General features: G+C 38.6%; 1 protein-coding gene across 12 annotated transcripts in view; it reads left to right on the top strand.

Moving 5' to 3' along the window:
- The window catches only part of KLHL13 (kelch like family member 13), a 211,204-nt gene that overhangs the window by 86,498 nt on the left and 103,123 nt on the right, over positions 1–21,583 (top strand). For 10 of the 12 annotated variants that reach the window (XM_025431327.3, XM_025431316.3, XM_025431315.3 and 7 more), the window contains one exon: positions 2,166–2,239. The exons of the other annotated variants lie outside the window; for them this stretch is intronic. In XM_025431327.3, the coding sequence (XP_025287112.1) occupies positions 2,190–2,239 (50 nt within the window). In that variant the 5' untranslated portion in view covers positions 2,166–2,189. The remainder of the gene's footprint in view (positions 1–2,165; positions 2,240–21,583) is intronic. 12 annotated transcript variants of the gene reach the window in all.

The raw sequence follows: 21,583 nt of genomic DNA, 5'->3' as shown, positions 1-21,583 counted from the left end.
TGAAAACATCTGGTTTTAGTTGAATCTTGTGTAAATTGACCATTGTTTACTTCCTCTCCCTTCCTAGCTTCCTTAAAATGAGACTAAAGAAATTGAAAAATTCAAAAAGACAAAAGGACCAGGAGGTGCAGCATTGACAATTGCTAAGGTTTAAACTAATTTTTTATTTGTTCAAAGTAAGTTAAAACTTAAGAATTTCCCCCCTACTTTTGAGAGAAACCAACTAATTCTTCCCATACAACTCCTAATATTTCAAGACTTGGGGGCATCTGGTTTGTGGAAGTCAGAAATAAGTCTTGAGATTGAAAATGTGGGCTGTTCTTGGAGTCTTTATAATAAGTGGTTGGAGTCCTGTGTCCTGTCATCCACTCCCTGCTCCTCAGGAGACCAGAGGCTTATTATCTGTAGAATTTGAGTGGGAGAGCCCAGACGCAGATACAGCAGGTAGATTGGTTGAAACCATAGGATTGAGTGAGAGTTTGAATATCTAATTTAGAGATTTGTATGTTCTACTCTAGAGTTGGTGAAAAGGGGCATGAATTATTTATTTGCTAATTCCTAGATTCCTAATAATAATCTAGATTTGGTTGTTTTTCTCTTAACACATCTTCTAAAAAATTGTGTAGCCTAAAAATAATTAAAATTTCTCAACATCTTAAAATTTTCTCACCACTTCACCATTTTTAGAAAAGATAAGCCCAAAGGTCAGTTGATTTTGAAATGCTTAAAAAATTTATGTGGGCTACTCAATTTCTTATAATAACAGAAAATATGATTGTGCAAATAAATAAAATGCTATATTGTCATTTGATTTGTTTTTTTTTTTTAGAATTATGAAGACCCAAGAAATACTTTTTCTCCTTCTACATCTTTTGCTCTGACCCTAAATTAAGGGAGAGGAAGAAAGCAGGGAACAATGAAGAGAACCTTTTTCTCTGGCTTGATTATTTTAGGTCTTTACCTAGCTTTGCAACAATCATAATTATATGGGAGTACCTGGGTGGCTCAGTTAAATGTCTGCCTTTGTCACAGGTCATGAACATGGGGTAGTGGATTTTAGCCCTGAGTCGGGCTCCATGCTCAGCAGAGTCTGCTTCTCCCTCTGTTCATGCTCTTTCTCACTCTCCTCAAATAAATAAATGAAATCTTCAAAAAAGGACACATTTTTAAAAAACATAATTATATGAAAAAACTAAATTACATACTCCATATTTTTATCTCTGCAGTGAAATAAATTGATTTTATTAACAATAAACTATTTTATTTAAAACATTTTATTTATTTATTTGTGAGAGATACAGAGAAAGAGGCAGAGGCATAGGCAGAGGGAGAAGCAGGCTCCCTGTGGGGAGCCCGATTTGGGACTGGATCCCAGGATCCCGGGGTCATGCCCTGAGCCAAAGGCAGATGCTCAACCACTGAGCCACCCAGGCATCCCTAACAAGAAACATTTAAGTAAAATCTATATTTCTGCTTCCCAATATATTTGAAATTAATAGAGCCTTTGAAATACACATTTCCAATGCAAAGCGAATGCTAGAAACAATATATTAGATTTAGTGTGCTACGACCTGATCGGCTCTTTTTCCGTAAAATAACCATCAACAAAACAAAATTGTAGTCCAGATCAAGAAAACAACCCCCACTACTTATTTTATGTCTTTAAAATGTCAAAATCTTATACCTTTCTAGCCTTAATTTTGACCAATTCTAAAACTGTGGGTCCTGCTTTTGGGGTTTTGAGGCCTCATGTGCTCCTGGTAACTCAGGATTTAGTACTATCTGTGTCTCTACTTGGCCAATGTTTGCCTCCGTTCTTCATCTCTAACTTCTCTTGTGTCTTCTAACTTCACCCAGATTCCTCAGGTCTCCTCATAGTTAATCTAACTTCCCATATACTTGGTTGTTATTCTAATGATTTCAGAAATGTAGTCAGTGGTATTTAATGAGCCACTATGGAATTTTGTAGATAATTTGCTGGTTCAGTTCCTTCAGTGTTCTTAATTTTCTTAATTTTCATAAACTAGAATATGGACATCAGGAACATGGGCACACATTTTTGTCTTTCTGTCATAAAATATATAAAGTATTACATAGATAGCATAATTTAAAAATTCTAGCTTTGATTTTTATAGTAAATATTGACTTCTTTTCCTCCTGAACAGGTCATTATCCAAGTGTTAGAGGTGATGGATCATCTTCATAGAGGGGAATCAGTTGCTGCAATACTCCGTAACCGGTATATTTATGGAAGCAATTTACCTTATAAGTTATATAATGTCTCTCCTGCCTATTTATATACCTAACATAGTTGGTACTTAATGAATATTTGTTGAATGACTGGAATAATATATTTGTTCTATGAGTGAAATAAAAGAATGACTGGATGATGAAGAGATGGAAGGAAGAGCCTTTTAGTGACCATGTGTTCAGAGCTAATGAAAAAATAGAGAATATAATTAGAAATCATAATTGGTGTAAATTGTGACCACCTGACATTCAGTGAATGGAGGTGTTGACTTGAATTCTTAGTTTTAAAGCTTATCAATGAATAAATACAGGCATCCATTGCTTAAGAATAGATGTCTCAACCATGTATTTTAAAAATAGTATTGCCCTGTGATTGTACATTTCTGTCATTTACGAACCCAGGTAAAACTTCTGCAGAGTGTTATGAGAAATTCAGAACTTTCTCTGACAACTTATGATTTTAAGTTCATGGTTTAAAGAAACATAGCCTTTGCTTTGTAGATACAAAAGAATATCTCTTATTCCCAATAGTTGAATTGTATGGTTTAAGTGAATCATTTGAAGTAATATGCTGAAGTTGTCTCTATCATGGCCCTGACAGTTACTAGTTGTTTAGTCTTGGGCAAATTTCTTAATTGCTCAGTGCCCTAACTTCCTCATCTGAATTGGGGATAATATTACCTACATCTCAGGGTTGTTATGAGGATTAAGTAAGTGTCTATAGGGTATGGAGAGAAAAAGAGCTTGGCAAATAATGCATGGTATATTGATGCTATTACTGAAACGTAAATTTGAGATTTTAACTATTTTGAAATACAGTATTGTGTTTCTGAAGCCTGATAATGCTTTAAATAGGTGTGTCTTAAAAGAATATAAAAAGGGGAGAATTTGAAGTAGGAAGGGGATAGACATAAAGTCATTGTTATTTGACAGATACTAGGGATTTTACATAATAATCCTATTAGGAAATATTATATGATGGATGCCTGTTTGTTGGAATGTGTACTATCATGTGGGCAAGGGGCTGTAAGGTAAACTTGTTCAGAGACACAGAAAGCAAGGAAATCATAGCAGGAATAATGTGTGGTCATATTGAGTGAAAAGAGAGAAGAAAAGAATAATATGGGAGAGTGGTTAGTTTCTAATGGTGAGTTGAGTCTGCAAAGTCCAGGCACTGCTGTATAGGAGGGTCTATATCACACATTTGGAAGAGGAAATGGTAGGAGGGCAGGATTTCCAAAGGTCAAGTCCATAACTGAGGTAGTCATAGCATGCTTGAATTTGTTTCTATTATTTTTATAGAGATAAAATTAAGTGCAGTAAAATACACAAGCACTAAATTATACATTGTGATAGTTTTTTTACACATGCACACATCCAGGTAGCCATAACTCAGATCAAGATATAAAATAATTCCATCCTTCCAGAGAATTACCTCATTCCTCTTTCCAGTCCATATCCCTTCTACTTCTACTGAAGAGAATGAGTATGCTGACTAGCATATTAGTGTTGCTTGTTCTTGAACTTCATGTAAATGGAGTCAGACACTGTGTATGGCTTCTGTAGTTCAAAATAATGTTTTTGAAATCTGTCAACCTGCCAGTATCAATAGTTATATTTTATTGCTATGTAGTATTCCTTTAAAAAAAAAACTATGCCACAATTTGTTTATCCATTTTCTTGTTCATAGTTATTTAAGTTACATCCATTATTTGGCTATTATTAATAATGTTCTTGACATTTTTGTATAAATCTTTTTGTGGCTATATATACTAATTTCCTTTGGATATGTACCTAAAATATGAACATATAAAAATTATTTATAAAATTTATTTTATTAAATTTATTATATGTAACATATACTAAATATATATAATTTATTTAGCATTAATAGACTGCTAAAGACTTTTTTTTAAAAGATTTTGTTTATTTGAGAGAGCCAGAGGAGGAACAGAGGGAGAGGGGCAAACAGACTCTGTGGTGAGGGCAAAGCCTGATGTAGGGCTCCATCCAGGACCATGAGATCATGACCTGAGCCAAAATCAAGAGTCAGATACTTAACCAATTGAGCCACCCAGGCACCCCTGCCAAAGACTTTTCGAAAGTGGTTGTATCATTTTCTCCTCTGACCAGTGACAAATGAGAATCCTCACTAATTTTTGGGATTGTTAGCATTTTTATTTTATTTTTATTTAATTATTTTTGGTAGGGTCCATGCCCAAGGGGTTTGAACTCACAACCCTGAGATCAAGGATCACATGCTACTGACTGAGCTAGCCAGGCCCCCCCTTGTTAGCCTTTTTAATTTTAGCCATTCTAAAATTAAATGTGTAGTGGTTTCTCATAATGGATTTCACTTTGCATTTTCCTCATGTGTAATGATGAGTGTATTTTCATATGTTTATTAGCTACTTGTCTTTTAGAAGTATCTGTTCAGGTCCTTTGCCCATTTAAAAAATTTGTTGTTTTCTTTTTGCGTTTGAGGAGTTTATAAGCTTATTCTTATATTGAATTATAAATACTTTGTTTCAGTTTGTGCCTTGCCATCTCATTTTTTCTTATTTGTCTTTTGATGAAAAGAATGTTTTAAATTTTGATGAAGTTCAATTTATCTTTTTTTTTCTTTTATACTCATGCTTTTTTGCATCCTACCCAAGAAGTCTGCTTTCCCAAATTTTAGGCTTTCTTCCTGAAGTTTTATGATTTTAACCCTCACATTATATATAAGTGCATTCTAGACCAGAAACTAAAGAAATGAACTTATGTCCTAGATTTCCCATAGAATCATAATAACTAATATGAATACTTTATAAAAAAGAAGTCTCTATAATTTTAATTTTAAATTAATACCTTTGTACATGATAAGGTAACTGAATTATAACCTGAGCCATACCTGACAAGGCATAAGGAACTAGTTGTATGACCCTTAGTTTCTAACTCAGGGATTTGTGATTCCCTAATGTTAAAAATTTTTATTATAAATAAGACTCCTTTGAAAGAAACAGAGAATTCTGATAATAAATTGAGAGCATATAAAATGATGGAAAGCTGCCCCATTCATTTTATGATGCTACATAATTCAGGTATCAAAATCTGAAAAAAATGTTGCTTGTTTGTGTATACAAATTATAGATCAATTTTGGATTCTAAATAAAATGTAAACCAAACACATTTAGGAATATATGCCAAGAATTGACCCTTTATGACTAAGAATATTTTATCCCATAGTGTTAATTGTTTAATACTATGAAAGTTATATGATGCATCCTGTCAATAGATCTCATTAAAAAAAATAAAACAGGGCAGGCCCAGTGGCTCAGCGGTTTAGTGCCACCTTCAGCCAGGGGCGTGATCCTGGAGACCCAGGATCGAGTCCCGTGTTGGGCTCCCTGCATGGAGCCTGCTTCTCCCTCTGCCTGTGTATCTGTCTCTCTTTCTCTGTCTCATGAATAAATAAATAAAATTAAAAAAATAAAGACAAATAAAACAAATGCTGAAGGGCTCAGTCAGTAGAGCATTTGAGTCTTGATCTCAGGATCTTGATTTTGAGCCCTACATTGGACAAAGAGATTACTTAAAAATCTTAAAAGAAATAAACTCCATGCTCATTTTAAGAATAAAAATGTGAGGGGTGCCTGGCTGGCTTATGATAGAGCGTGTGACTCTTGATCCAGGGTTGTGAGTTCAAACCCCATGTTGGGTGTAGAGATTACTTTATTTTTTTTTAAGTTTTTTTATTTATTTATGATAGTCACAGAGAGAGAGAGAGAGAGAGAGAGAGAGAGAGAGAGAGAGAGAGAAAGAGAGGCAGAGACATAGGCAGAGGGAGAAGCAGGCTCCATGCACCGGGAGCCCGATGTGGGATTCGATCCCAGGTCTCCAGGATCGCGCTCTGGGCCAAAGGCAGGCGCTAAACCGCTGTGCCACCCAGGGATCCCTAGAGATTACTTTAAAAAGATAAATTTAGGGGTGCCCAGGTGTCTCGGTTAAGCATCTGCCTTTGGCTCAGGTCATGATCCCAGTATCCTGGGATCAAACCCTGTGTTGGGCTGTGTGCTCCGTGGGGAGTCTGCTTTCTCCCTCTCCCTTTGCCCCTTCCCCTGCTTGTGCTTTCTTTCTCAAATAAATAAATAAAATCTTAAAAATATAAATTTAAAAAGATGTCATAGAAACTTGTTCTCTTAAGAAGAAAATTAATCATTTCTCTAAAACCAATAATCCAGCATCATGCTTTTTTAAAAAAGATTTTATTTATTTTATTCATGAGAGACACGGGGGGGTCGGGGGGGCAGAGACACAGGCAGAAGGAGATGCAGGCTCCATGCAGGGAGCCTGACGTGGGACTCCATCCTGGGTCTCCAGGATCACGCCCTGGGCTGAAGGCAGCGCTAAACTGCTGAGCCACCCGGGCTGCCCTCCAGCATCATACTTAATGTTAAATGTAGGAGTAGTTCCATAAGGAGCAACAAAACAAAGATGCCTATAGTCATCATTATTTAATTTATATTTGCAAATTCTGGCCAGTATCAATAAAGTAGCACAACTAATGGAAAGGAGAAGACAAAAAAATGATCCAGTTTTAGAAGATAGGCTTATGTACCTACAAAAGCCAAGACTTAAAAAACACTTCTTAATTGATAGAATTCTAATGAGTGCTAAAAAGTAGTGGGATCTAAGGTAAGAATTAACCAGTACCTTTTATTTATACTGGAAGGACCCATTTAAAGGTTATAATATAAAAATCCATTTATAAAAACCATGAAACAAATTTCAGTAATAACCGAATTAAAAATGTCTTAGACCTACATGAAGAAAATTTTAAAATTTAAGAGAGCAGATATACCATGGTCCTGGATTAAAAAACTAACTCTTCCGAAATTATTATATAGATCTAACATGAATTTAAAGTGATTATTCAAATAAGATAATGAGTGTATTGTGAAGAATGGTATCCCCATTACTTAACAAAATGTCTGGCATGTAGTAATTGCTAATCAAAAAAAAAAATTAACAAACTCTTCTATGTGTAATTCAACAAACATTTACTCTGTAATTGCCAAGTGCTGAACACTTTCATGTGCTAAATTATGATGAATCTTTGTTCTCATTGAGCTTATATTTTGATGGATGTGTAGGGGTAGGGTCAGATAAAAAATATATATTAGAGAAAATTGCTATGAAAAATTAATAAAGCATGTAGAAAGGTAAAGAATTAAGGGTTGAATTAAGATTTCAGGCCGCTGTGCAAAGGAGCATTAACCTTCTATTAGTCTTAAATGTTTTTAGTCTTGCCATCTATCATTTATTATACGTTTTACTCTAAAGTTTTATTCCAGTGATTCATGAAATTCTGAGAAAAGTCAGACATATGTGCCTTACTTTGCTGCGAATTAGCATCTCTATCTGAACACTGTCCTCACTCACACATTACAGTAATGTCTGGGAGGGCACATGGTGCTAAGAGTCATCCATTTGGTATTGTGTTGATGGTGAGTTTTGATGAGGTTCCTAACTCTAATAAGGATTTCTGCAGTGATGTATAAAATTCTGACAGTGATCCAGTTTTCTAAAGGTACTATGATAAATAAAACACAGTATAAAATATCATCTGGTACTTGCCATACAAGCAAAAAGAGTGCTGACCACTGCATAATAAGGTTTCCATGCCTTTAACAAATATCGTGTACTACTTACTGTGCAAGGTGTTAGGGATATAGCAATGAATGATAACACATGGTTCTCTGCCAGCTAGGTGGCTATTGTAGTCAGAATAAGAAATGAGGAGCTTCTGAACAAAGGCGAGGTCAGTAGAGAAGAAGGGGGATGGGGATGGAGTTGTGAAATATTTAGGGGTAAATTTGACGATATTTGATGTTCAACTAGATTCTTCACACTCTAGTCAAAGTGATTTTTAAAAATTGCTAATTTGATAATGTCACCAGGATTGCCTTTTCCTGTCTCTATTGAATTTCCACCTGTTCTTCAGGACCCAAATCACATTCCATGCCCTACCTGAAGTCTTCCTTGATTGATCCAAGCAGATGATCAGTAGGGTCTCGTTTGCCTCTGAACTGTTTTACCCCTGCAATGAATTTTATCACATGTGGTTCTGCACTAACGTAATTTCAGCATGTTTTTGCTTATACCACCATTAGGGATGTTCTTTGAGAGAGTAACTGTATGTAATGTGCATTTATGTTATGTATAATGCAGGATAATAGGCATTCATTAAATATTTGAGAATGCACAACATTAATCAATAATTATTTGCTGCTGATAGTTTTATTTGGTTAAATTGTTTGGGTAGTTTTATTTCCCACAGTCAAGTCTTACTTATAGTTAAGTAATTGAATATTAAATGATAATCATTAAAATTGTAAAATAGGCTAATGAAATTCAGTACGTATTCTAGGAAAAAGCTCAGGCTTTTTTTTGTTGTTGTTTACTGATGTAATCAATAATTACTTCTTAATAGTGTATGATGTCAAAAGGGAACACAGGGCTTTGATTTAGTTCATTAGATATTTCAAAATATTGAGCCTTTATTCTTTCTCAAGCACAGTCCATATTTGTAAAATTTAAGAATTAGAAGATCCCACCCTATAAATAAATAAATAAATAAATAAATAAATAAATAAATAAATAATCGATCCCACCCTTCCTTTTAGTTTAGTTTTAAAAGTCCGGAATTATATCATTAAGCCTAAGCACATAGTAGGTGATAAATAACACATCTTTGATTAAGTTCCAGGATGACCAGTCATTGAAGATAAGCCTTTTTATTACTGTTTTCATAATTTGGTTTTATAAAGTGCCGCAAAGATATGTTTTTTTGTGCTTTTTAAGGATCGAAAACTTACAAGGATCTAGTTTTTCCTTTGTTAAAGTTAGTGAGGCAAGGATGATAACAAACTCAAATCTTAGGCTAGGAGATATCTCTAAGGATTATAATATAAGAGGGTAATGCATGAATTTCTGAGACCAGTTACATTTTATAGAATGGACTTTTTCTTTTGGCCCAGATATTTTGTAGATTTGGGTTATGCATTATCATTGTCATAGCATATTGCCATAGGTGCTTGTGTAGTTTGTCAGCATACTTGTTCCTCTCACTGAAGAGTTGTGTGCCTTTATACAAGGACACGAACTTATTAGTAATGTTGCATGTTTGATCTATCTAGAGGAATTTTCCAGGCCATAGACAATATTCTGTTCCTGGGGAGAGGAATTACTAAACTTATTCTTCTTCCTCTACCTGTGTCTTGAATGTTGCAGTTCATAATTCTGTGCATATTCTACACAGATCTTTCTGGGCAAGCTCATCCACAGCCATTACCTCAATCTCAAACTATTGGCTGAAGATCTTAACATTTCTATCTCAAGTCCAAATTTTTTTCATGAATCCCAGACTAAAAAGTTCTTTATTCCTCTTCTCCATCATTTTGTTTTGACTATACAAGTAATATGTATTTATTATAGAACACTGAAAAATAGAAAATTATATATACACAGTGGAAATAATCACCTAAGGTAATTTATATTAACCTCTTGGTGCCTTTCTGCTCTAGTCTTATAGTGCTTTTTAAAATGTAACTGAGTTTATGATTTTGAACATGATCTGGTTTCAGTGTTGTGGTTAAGAGCAGAGGCTTTGAAGTCTGCCAAATATAGGTTCAAATCAAACCCCACTACTTTTAGTAGCTGTGTGAACTTTGGAAAGTTTCTTAACCTCTCTCAATCTCCTTCCTCATCTATAAAATAAAATGGTGTCACTCTATGGGATTGCTCTGAGGATAAAATGTTTTTAAGATAGTCAAATTCTTGGCATATGGTAAATGCTCAACAAATGGAAATATTCACTTTTATATACTATATATCATGTCTATATCCTGCTAGTTTTCTTAGTTGTATCATTAGAGATGTAATAGCTACAAAGTATAAACACTTCCATGGGACAAATGACTTCTTAATATGAAATATTTAGGTTGAATCCACTTTTGGGGTATTATAGGCATCATACTATAGTATAGTGTCTTCCATATATATCATCTTTTCTCTCCTCATTTCATTTTTTGAAAGATTTTATTTATTTATTTGACAGAGAGAGAGGGAGCGTGCACAAGTAAGGGGAGTGGCAGGAAGAAGAAGGAGAAGCAGGCTCTCTGCTGACCAGGGAGCCCAATGTGGGGCTCAATCCCAGGACCTTGGGATCATGACCCAAGCCAAAGGCAGATGCTTAACTGACTGAGCCACGCAGGTGCCCCTATCGTCATTTTAATATTTATCTTTTTTTTCTCCTATTTCATGAATTTTTTAAAAATTTTTATTTATTTATGATCGTCACACACAGAGAGAGAGGCAGAGACATAGACAGAGGGAGAAGCAGGCTCCATGCACCGGGAGCCCGATGTGGGATTCGATCCCGGGTCTCCAGGATCGCGCCCTGGGCCAAAGGCAGGCGCCAAACCGCTGCGCCACCCAGGGATCCCCATGAATTTGTTTTTTATTGTGTCAAATCTTCCGTTTATTCTCTCCGGTGCACATTTTGGTTGTGACTCTTATTCAATTTCCTTGCACTTGACCAATATAATTTATACTTTCTTCATCTGATCTTGTTATTATATTTGACTTCCTTTTCCTGCTTTATTGAGGCCATGTTTTCTTATTCTGTTGAATGTACTAGAGGCTTTCAACATTGTTTTCTGGCTACTATATAAAAGCTTTGAAGAGTTCTTCTCTTTCCCTGAGTGTCTATGATGACAAATCTTTTCCTTGTTTTTCAATATATCTTCATTGGCCCCATACTAGCTATTTTTCTGTTTGTTTATTCTCAAAGGAAGAAGGATTCCCAGAATGGCTTTTGTACCAGCTGTTCCCTTTGTCTGAAACGTCCTTCCCTGCTGTCTTTGTGTTGCTGGCTCTTCTTTTCAGATCCCCACTTAAATGTCCTCTCCTTTGAGAGGTTTTCTTTGACTACCCAATCTGAAGTGGCTGCCTGTTTAGTGTCATATCACCTCAGTTTAAATCTCTGCATCTTCCTTCTTTGTTTATTATTTACCACCTTTCACTAAAATAGAAACTCTAGGATAGTGATTTTGTCTGTCTTGATTGCTTTAATGTGAGTACTCAGAACCACCAATATGTCTAGTACATACTTCTCAAAAAATAATTTCCTGAGTGACTTAATTAACTGTTGTCCCTCTCTCTTTGCTCTTGGGTACTGATCCAAGCCCTTTCTCAGACTTTTACCTACCAGTCAATACTGATAGAAATAAATGATTGAAAAACAAACCTGGGTGGCTCAGCCAGTTGAGCATGCTATTTTTGGTTTTCAGCTCAGGTCTTGAATCTCAAGGTCCTGAAATTGAGCCCTGTGTTGGAGTCTGCACTCATTCCAGAGACTGCTTCTCTCTCTCTCTCTCCTGCTCTGCCCCTCCCTCCACTTACACATACTCCTTCACTCTTAAATAAATAAACAAACAAATAAATAAACAAAATCTCTTTAAAAAAAGGAAAAGTAAATGAGGGAGAAGACACAAATCTTCCGTACAGAAGAATACCAAATTTTATATGTGTGTCTGTGTTTATAGGTATACATTTTCCCCATCTCTGAAGTGAACTTTATCTCTCTCCTCCCTTGAGTTTGGACTTCCTGCTTTATTTCCAAAAATAAGTGTGGAAAAGAAAAAAATAGTACCTTTAGGGCGAAGAAATATGGCAAATACTACCTGTAGTAGTCAGAATAATGGCCCATTGATGCCTACATTCTAATTGCCAGAACCTGTGACTGATACTCTACATGGCAGAAAGAACTTTGCAGCCACAATCGAGTTGAGATGGGAAGATTATCCTGGATTATCTTGAAGGGCCCCTTGTAATCACAAGGGATTTTCTAAGAGGGATGCAAGAGGAATCAGAGTCAGAAGAAGGTGATATGAGGTTGGAAATAGAAGTTGAGCTATACTCTTTGAAGATGGAAGAAGGTTCCACAAGCAACAAAGTGCAGTTGGCTTCTAGAATCTGGAAAAGGCAAGGAAACAAATTTTCCCCTGAAGCCCTGCCAACACCCTGATTTTAGACATCTGACCACTAGAACTGTAAGACTGTCAGTTTGTGTTATTTAAAGCCACTGAGTTTGTAGGAATTTGTCACAGGCAGTAATAAGAGCTGAATACTCCATGTTTGCCGAGTGTGGCACATAGGCTCCTAATAAATTCCACTTGTTGTTATTTGTGACTTGGTATGAACTTCGAAGAGGTACTAGGGCCATGGTGTTCAGAAGGGGCCTACAGTAGAAAGGAACAGCATCTTGCCTGGTCTGTTTCCCTACGGGTGCTGGTTTTCCTCACTCCCTTACCTGTATAGTATTTAGTGGGAAGTTAGAGGAGGCAGCCCATTCATGTATCTGTCTTAAAGTTTTCCTCACCCCATTGTATAATTTATGTTCACTGTGAGGTATTTGGAAAAGTATTTTCCCACTTTTCTGAAGCACTGTTAATATTGTGAACCTCATGGGGCTCCTGGGGGGCTCAGTCAGTTAAGTGTCTGCCTTCAGCCCAGGTCATGTGTGATCTTGGGGTCCTGAGATCAAGCCCTGCATCTTTCTCTCTCTCAAATAAATAAACCAAATCTTTAAAAAATATTTTGAAACTAATAAATGTTTATTCAGTGTGAAGATGCCACAGTATTGTAAGTATTGTTTGCACCATGGGTCCAAACCCGTATCATCTCCGTTCCCAGCACCTGCCTCCTGCTCTTTAGTCTTGGCTTTGTTTAACTACTCACTCAGTTGCTTGAGTCAGAAATTTAGGCATCATTCTAGGTCTTCTCTTCTCTTCTCTTCTCTTCTCTTCTCTTCTCTTCTCTTCTCTTCTCTTCTCTTCTCTTCTCTCCTCTCCTCTCCTCTCCTCTCCTCTCCTCTCCTCTCCTCTCCTCCCCTCCCCTCCCCTCCCCTCCCCTCCTCTCCTCTCCTCTCCTTTCTCTTCTCTTCTCTTCTTTTCTTTTCTTTCTTTTTTTTTCTCCCCATGTTTAGCCAGTCACCAGGTCCTGTTTTTCCTTCCTAATTGTTTCTCCAGTCTACTCCTCCCCAACTTCCCCTCTCTGGTCCGTCCCTCCCATTGTAGCCATGATGATCTTTCTGAAATTTAAATGTATTTGTATCATTTCCTTGTTTAGATTTCTTCAGTCACTGCCAGTGTGGCAAGGCCTTTTGTGTGGCTCCTTCAACCTTACCAGCCTCATCTTCTGCCTAGAGCATGTGTTGCAACCTCCCCTAACATTGGAAGGTGACACATTCCCTCATATTTCCATCCCTTTTTCGAGTATGCCTTCTCTCTAATTCTTGGCCCAACCAATTCAGCACAAGTATTAACTCCTCTGTGAAACTTGTGTACTGCCTACCTCTTCCAAAAAGAATTTAGTGTCCTTTCTTATGGCTTCCTTAGCATCAGCTCTCATTTCTAAGGTGGTGGTAGTGGTGATCAACATTCCAATAAATAGTATTAATAGTTCCATTGACAATAGTCATTACAATAGCTAACACTTAAATAGCCATTTACTTTGTTCCAGGTTCAGATCCTGCATATTAACTGATCTTGTTTTCATAATAATCCCATGAAGTAGCTACTATCATTATTCTCATCCTACAGACAAGAAATTGAGGCACAGGGAGTTTAAGTAAGTTGTCCAAGTCATAGACTAATACACATGGATGCAGAGTTCAAATCCAGGAAGTTCAGCTCCTGAGTCTTGAGCATTTAATCTTCTGCCTCTCTGTCTCCTTCGGTGGGTTGTGCACTTCCCAGGGATGGAGGTTCTGACTGTCTTGTGTCACCTTGTCCTATGTTCCCTTCCCTAAATGCATTCCATTAACTGGTTCACTAGTCTCTGACAAATGAATACAGGGTAGGTAGGTAATGGTTAACCAATTCCATGATGATCTTTTAGAGAGGGCAGCAAGTGAATAAAAAGACATGGCTCTAAGTTTTGTGCAGGGCTTCTTATCTGCTACCCATGGCGTTGACCCTAAGGCCAGGCCAATTCTGCTGACTTCGGCTGTATGCATACATTCTGACTGATAGGTTCAGTGCTATAAATGAATTGGGAGCTTGAAAAGGGATAAAAGTACGTTTTTCTCTAAAATCTTTTCACTTCTCTCCTTTTCTTATCTTTCATTTCCCTTCCTTTTCATCTTCTCAGAAAATGCAGTTGCATGGAGAGTGTTAAAAGACGATGTCAGATTTCCAATGGTTCCTGAACCACAGCTGGGTCATGTTCTATTTTAAGTTACTTTCAGTTCTATTTTGGGTGACAGGGAATATGGACCCATGAAATAATTCAGAACCTTAATGAATGTGGATGCTTTAAAAAAAAATAGCCAGAAAACAAAGGTTTCCTTTGTCTTTGCTAGTTATCAGTGTTGTGTGATATTTCGACTCCCAATCCCCCAACACCTGGCTTTTTTAAAGATTTTATTTTTTGGTAATCTCTACACCCAACATGGGGCTTGAACCTGCAACCCCAAGATCAAGAGTCATGTGCCTTACCCACTGAGTCAGCTTTTTTTTTGAGCATTGCTTCATTTCATGTTGAAACGAATAGAAAAAGAATAATACCATCATATGGTTCTTGGTTTTTCTCTTGCTGATTTGATGAATCACATTGATTGTTTTACGGGTGTTGAACCAGCCTTGTGTCCCGGGGATAAATCCTACTTGGTCACAGTGAATAATTTTCTTAATGTACTGTTGGATCCTATTGGCTAGTATCTTGTTGAGAATTTTTGCATCCATGTTCATCAGGAATATTGGTCTGTAATTCTCCTTTTTGGTGGGGTCTTTGTCTGGTTTTGGAATTAAGGTGATGCTGGCCTCATAGAATGAATTTGGAAGTACTCCATCTCTTTCTATCTTTCCAAACAGCTTTAGTAGAATAGGTATGGTTTCTTCCTTAAATGTTTGATAGAATTCCCTTGAGAAGCCATCCGGCCCTGGACTCTTGTGTCTTGGGAGGTTTTTGATGACTGCTTCAATTTCCTCCCTGGTTATTGGCCTGTTCAGGTTTTCTATTTCTTCCTGTTCCAGTTTTGGTAGTTTGTGGCTTTCCAGGAATGCGTCCATTTCTTCTAGATTGCCTAATTTATTGGCGTATAGCTGTTCATAATATGTTTTTAAAATCGTTTGTATTTCCTTGGTGTTGGTAGTGATCTCTCCTTTCTCATTCATGATTTTATTAATTTGAGTCTTCTCTCTCTTCTTTTTAGTAAGGTTGGCTAAGGGTTTATCTATCTTATTAATTCTTTCAAAGAACCAACTCCTGGTTCTGTTGATCTGTTCCACAGTTCTTCTGGTCTCGATTTTGTTGAGTTCTGCTCAAATCTTAATTAACTCTCCTCTTCTGGGTGTAGGATCTATTTGCTGTTTTTTCTCTAGCTCCTTTATGTGTAAGGTTAGCTTTTGTATTTGAGTTCTTTCCAGTTTTTGGATGGATGCTTGTATTGCGATGTATTTCCCCCTCAGGACTGCTTTTGCTGCATCCCAAAGATTTTGAATGGTTGTATCTTCATTCTCATTAGTTTCCATGAATCTTTTTAATTCTTCCTTAATTTCCTGGTTGACCCTTTCATCTTTTAGCAGGATGGTCCTTAACCTCCACGTGTTTGAAGTCCTTCCAAACTTCTTGTTGTGATTTAGTTCTAATTTCAAGGCATTATGGTCTGAGAATATGCAGGGGACGATCCCAATCTTTTGGTATTGGTTCAGACCCGATTTTTGACCCAGTATGTGGTCTATTCTGGAGAAAGTTCCATGTGCACTTGAGAAGAATGTGTATTCAGTTGAGTTTGGATATAAAGTTCTGTAGATATCTGTGAAATCCATCTGGTCCAGTGTATCTTTTAAAGCTCTCGTTTCGGGATCCCTGGGTGGTGCAGCGGTTTAGCGCCTGCCTTTGGCCCAGGGCGCGATCCTGGAGACCCGGGATCGAATCCCACGTCAGGCTCCCGGTGCATGGAGCCTGCTTCTCCCTCTGCCTGTGTCTCTGCCTCTCTCTCTCTCTCTCTGTGTGTGTGACTATCATAAATAAAAAAAAATTACAATAAAGCTCTCGTTTCTTTAGAGATGTTGTGCTTAGAAGACCTATCGAGGGTAGAAAGAGCTAGATTGAAGTCACCAAGTATAAGTGTATTATTATCTAAGTATTTCTTCACTTTGGTTATTAATTGGTTTAAATATTTGGCAGCTCCCACATTCGGGGCATATATATTGAGGATTGTTAAGTCCTCTTGTTGGATAGATTCTTTAAGTATGATATAATGTCCCTCTTCATCTCTCAGTGCAGTCTTCGGGGTAAATTTTAGTTTATCTGATATAAGGATGGCTACCCCTGCTTTCTTTTGAGGACCATTTGAATGGTAAATGGTTCTCCAACCTTTTATTTTCAGGTTGTAGGTGTCCTTCTAAAATGAGTCTCTTGTAGACAGCAAATAGATGGGTCCTGCTTTTTTATGCAGTCTGAAACCCTGCGCCTTTTGATGGGGTCATTAAGCCCGTTCACATTCAGAGTTACTATTGACAGATATGAGTTTAGTGTCATCATGATATCTATTCAGTCCTTGTTTTTGTGGATTGATGCACTGAACTTCTTCTTAAAGGGGAATTTTAAGAGTCCCCCTTAAAATTTCTTGCAGAGCTGGTTTGGAGGTCACATATTCTTTCAGTTCCTGCCTGTCTTGGAAGCTCTTTATCTCTCCTTCCATTTTGAATGAGAGCCTTGCTGGATAAAGTATTCTTGGTTGCATGTTCTTCTCATTTAGGACCCTGAGTATATCCTGCCAGTCCTTTCTCGCTTGTCAGGTCTCTGTGGAGAGGTCTGCTGTTACCCTAATACTCCTCCCCATAAAAGTCAGGGATTTCTTGTCTCTTGCTGCTTTAAGGATCTTCTCTTTATCTTTGGAATTTGGAAGCTTAACTATTAAATGTCGAGGTGTTGAACGGTTTTTATTGATTGGGGGGGGGGGATCTCTCTATTTCCTGGATCTGAATGCCTGTTTCCCTTCCCAGATTAGGAAAGTTTTCAGCTATGATTTGTTCAAATACATATTCTGGCCCTTTGTCCCTTTCGGCGCCCTCGGGAACCCCAATTAAACGTAGGTTTTTCTTCCTCAGGCTGTCGTTTATTTCCCTTAATCTGTCTTCATGGTCTTTTAATTGTTCGTCTCTTTTTCCCTCAGTTTCCCTCTTTGCTGTCAACTTGTCTTCTATGTCACTCACTCGTTCTTCCACCTCGTTAACCCTCGTCGTTAGGACTTCTAGTTTGGATTGCATCTCATTCAATTGATTTTTAATTTCTGCCTGATTGGATCTAAATTCTGCAGTCATGAAGTCTCTTGAGTCGTTTATGCTTTTTTCTAGAGCTACCAGTAGCTGTATAATAGTGCTTCTGAATTGGCTTTCTGACATTGAATTGTAATCCAGATTTTGTAACTCTGTGGGAGAGAGGACTGTTTCTGATTCTTTCTTTTGAGGTGAGGTTTTCCTTCTAGTCATTTTGCTCAGTGCAGAGTGGTCAAAATCAGGTTGTATTGGGAAAAGGAGAAAAGGAGAGGAGAGAAAGAAGGAAAGAAAAGAGAAAAAGAAAAAAGGAAGAAAAAAGAAAAAAGAGAAGAAAAAGAAAAAGAAAGAAAGAGGAAAAAAGGGTGGGGGAAGCAATCAGAAATCAATCGGAAAAAAACAAACAAAAACACGGGGGAGCATCTTCTGATTCTGTATAGTTTAAGTCCCTTGACTTCCCCTGGAACTTGTCCGTCTAGCTGGTCTTCTGGGGGAGGGGCCTGTTGTGCTGATTTTCAGGTGTTAGCACTTGGGGGAGCTGCTCTGCCCCCTGCCTGGTGCAGGGCTCAGTGGGGGTTGTTTACCCTGTGAGGCCCCTGGAGGAACAACCCCAGTGGCGGGGCCAGCTCTGGAGCCCTGGATTCAGCTCCCACAGTAACTAGGGAGCTCTCAACCTGCAGGGCCTGGAGGCTCCGGGGGCGGGGCCGCTGATCTCCTGAGCTCGGGGTAGGAGTGTCCTTGCTGTCCTGGGCCCTCCTGGCCTCTGCCTGTCCCGGGGGGAGGTCGGATCCTGGGCTGTGTCCCAGGCTCCCAGTGCTCCCGGACCTGCGCTGTTGGATTCGCGCTCCCGCGGTGCAGCCTCCTCCATGGAGCCTCCGCCTGAGCCCCTCCGAGCTGCTCCCCGGTCCATCCTTGCACGCTGTAGCCCTTCAGGGATCTCAGTGCACTCTACCCGGGGCACAGGTGTCTGTTAATGTCCCAGGGAGCCTGAGGGCACCCCCCGCCCTCCTGGGGTCCTGCTCTAACTCCCTGTGGGCGCCTTTCCACCTCGGAAGGTTGGTGCAGCTCCTGTTTCTCCAGGACTGAGCTCTCCTGTCCTGGCGGCACTCGCCCTGGCCTTAGCCAGGCTCCTCGCGGGGCCCCTTCCCTTGGATGCCTTTTGTTTCTTTATTTCTTTTTCCCCCCGTCTTTCTACCTTGATAGAAGCATGAACTCTTCTCACTTATCACTTCTTCTCTTGTCACTGTAGCGTTCCAGCTGTCTCTCCTTAAATCTCAGGCGGAGGGATCCCTGGGTGGCACAGCGGTTTGGCGCCTGTCTTTGGCCCAGGGCGCGATCCTGGAGACCCTGGGATCCAGTCCCACATCGGGCTCCCGGTGCATGGAGCCTGCTTCTCTCTCTGCCTGTGTCTCTGCCTCTCTCTCTCTGTGACTATCATAAATAAATTAAAAAAAACTTAAAAAAAAATCTCAGGCCGAATTCGTAGATTTTCAGGAGGATTTGAAGGTTATCTAGGTAATTTGGTGGGGACAGGTGACTTGGGGACCCTACTCTTCTGCCATCTTGCCCCTCCCTGATACCTTTACTTTTTCTTGGAAGCTCTCCTCTTTGGATTAGAGTTTCTGTACTTGCCTTTGGGGTTGAGCTATGGCAATTAAAAGCTTTGTTTCCCTTAAATAGCCCTACTATAGGTCTTTTCTGAGAGCCCAAGGCCTAACCTGGCATTGAAGGAAAAGAAATGTGCCCTCCTCCCTTCCTAAGGATCTCCTTATTCACGGAATGTTATGAAACACATTCTCCTAGAGGTGTAGACTTTCCTGTATTAGTACAGCATGGCAGAGCTGACATAGATACAGGGTATAGATAGCTGGAAAGAAATCCTCTGGTAAAAAAAAAAGAAATCCTCTGGTAATATTAGCAATCTGTTTTCTGGGAAACAAAACAACAGAGATAGCAGAGTGAATTCAAATTAAAGTTGATGTTGTTTCTGACAGGAGCTGTGCCTGGATATACAGTGTCATTTTCCCTTGGCACATTATTGATAATACTCTTATGTAACTTTGAACTTGTCTGAGATCAGCCATTGTCCAGAGTTGACAGGTCTGTCAGGCTTAGCTAAGCTTAGTTTTTGCCTTCTCAAGCTTCGATGGCTGTTCTTGTCAGTGGGAGGCCACCTAGACCACACTTTTTTAAAATATATTTTTTAAAGATTTTATTTATTATTCATGAGAGACACAGAGAGAAAGAGGCAGAGAGATAGGCAGAGGGAGAAGCAGGCTCCTCATAGGGAGCCTGATGTGGGCCTCAATCCTGGGACCCTGGAATCACACCCTGAGCCAAAGGCAGATGCTCAACTGCTGAGCCACCCAGGTGTCCCTAGACCACTCTTTTCTCTCTGGGTTCCCTGAGGCAGTGCTAAATTGGATAAAGCCTCTAGGGACACAATAGCTACTTGGTCTGCAGACCCTGCAGTCTGCACCTCCATGTTATTTACATTTATCATTTGACCAAGTCACATGAAGGGAAATTATGTAAATAGTAGCTTTTGCTCCTGTATTCCTACCCATTCCTATTAAAGGTAGTTCATTTACCTGACTGACCCTTCTATGAAAAACGTGGAGTGTGATACCGAGTTAGGAATTTGAGAAACCCTGTTTTTTGGCCCTGGCCCTGCCACCGTATCAGTGGCAATTTATTTCATCCACTGCCAGTTTCCTTCTCCTTTTTTTCTGAACAGAAATAATTTCTCCTTTCCTCAAAAATTAATGAGGTGCTATGCTTGGATTACTTTGTTCTCCCTGGAAGATAGACCCTCAGATCAATTCAACTTGATTTTTGAAAGGAGTTGAAAACACAGTTACGGTTATTTGTTTTGCTAATTATAATTTTGGCTCCCCAAATAACAGCCTACATTTCTTGAGAGATGAAGAAGATTGTAGAGATAGTGTTCATCCATCTTAAATGTAAAAAGACAGGGAATTTGATATGCAAAGGTGAGAGAGCTTCTGGAAGTTCACAAAGCAAGAGAAAGAGCCAAGGAATGAGTATCCAGATTCTCTGATATACATTAAATATCACTTTTACATCAGAAACTTGGATTTCACCTATTTAAAGTACAAAACAAGCTTCCTTAATAAAATCTGTTTTTTTTAAATATTTTATTTATTTATGCATGAGAGACACAGAGAAAGAGGCAGAGACATAAGCAGAGGGAGAAGCAGGCTCCCCATAGGGAGCCCGATGCAGGATTCGATCCCAGGACCCCGGGATCATGCCCTGAGCCAAAGACAGATGCTCAACCACTGAGCCACCCAGGTGCCCCCATAATAAAATCTATTTTTGTCAGATTTTGAGTATTGTACTGTGCATGTGATAGATTTACTATTTATAGTTAAATTGTTATAGCCTTTATCATTAGCTTTATGTGTAAAATACTTTTTCTCTTGGCTATGTAGTTCAAGTAGTTTCTTTTCTGTGGGTTGGATAGGGAATAAGTATTAATCTAATCATCAGTAGGGATCAGGGACATGGATAGAAATAGAAAGGAAACTCAGCAACTCAGACTGTCCTACCCTTTCCTATGAGTGTATTATTTGACCTAAAACATATACATAATGACACATTTACATCCAGATGAACTTCTTCCTGTTAACAACATTGTTAATTCAGTTCCAACTCACTCTCCTGCCTCAGTCATTTTGTTTTCCCTAAATCAAATTGCTAAAATCAGATTTTTCCTAGCCATCCATAACCACATGTATTAGTTTCCTCTTGGTACTGTAACAAATAACTACAAACTCAGGATTTAAAACAACACAGATTTATTATTTGACTGTTCTGGAGGTTATTGGGCTAACACCAAGCCTTCCTTTCTGGAGGTGCTAGGGGCGAATCCATTTCCTTGCCTTTCCCAGCTTCCAGAAGCCACCTGTGTTACTTTGCTGTAGTCTCCTTCCTCTGCCTTCAAAGCCAGCAACTGTAGGTTGAGTTCTTCTCACATCTCA

Source organism: Canis lupus, chromosome X (genome assembly GCF_003254725.2).
Source record: "Canis lupus dingo isolate Sandy chromosome X, ASM325472v2, whole genome shotgun sequence".
NCBI classification, from domain to species: Eukaryota; Metazoa; Chordata; class Mammalia; order Carnivora; family Canidae; genus Canis; species Canis lupus.
The sequence above is the reverse complement of the archived record's forward strand: the minus strand, read 5'-3'. Positions and strand labels throughout refer to the sequence as shown.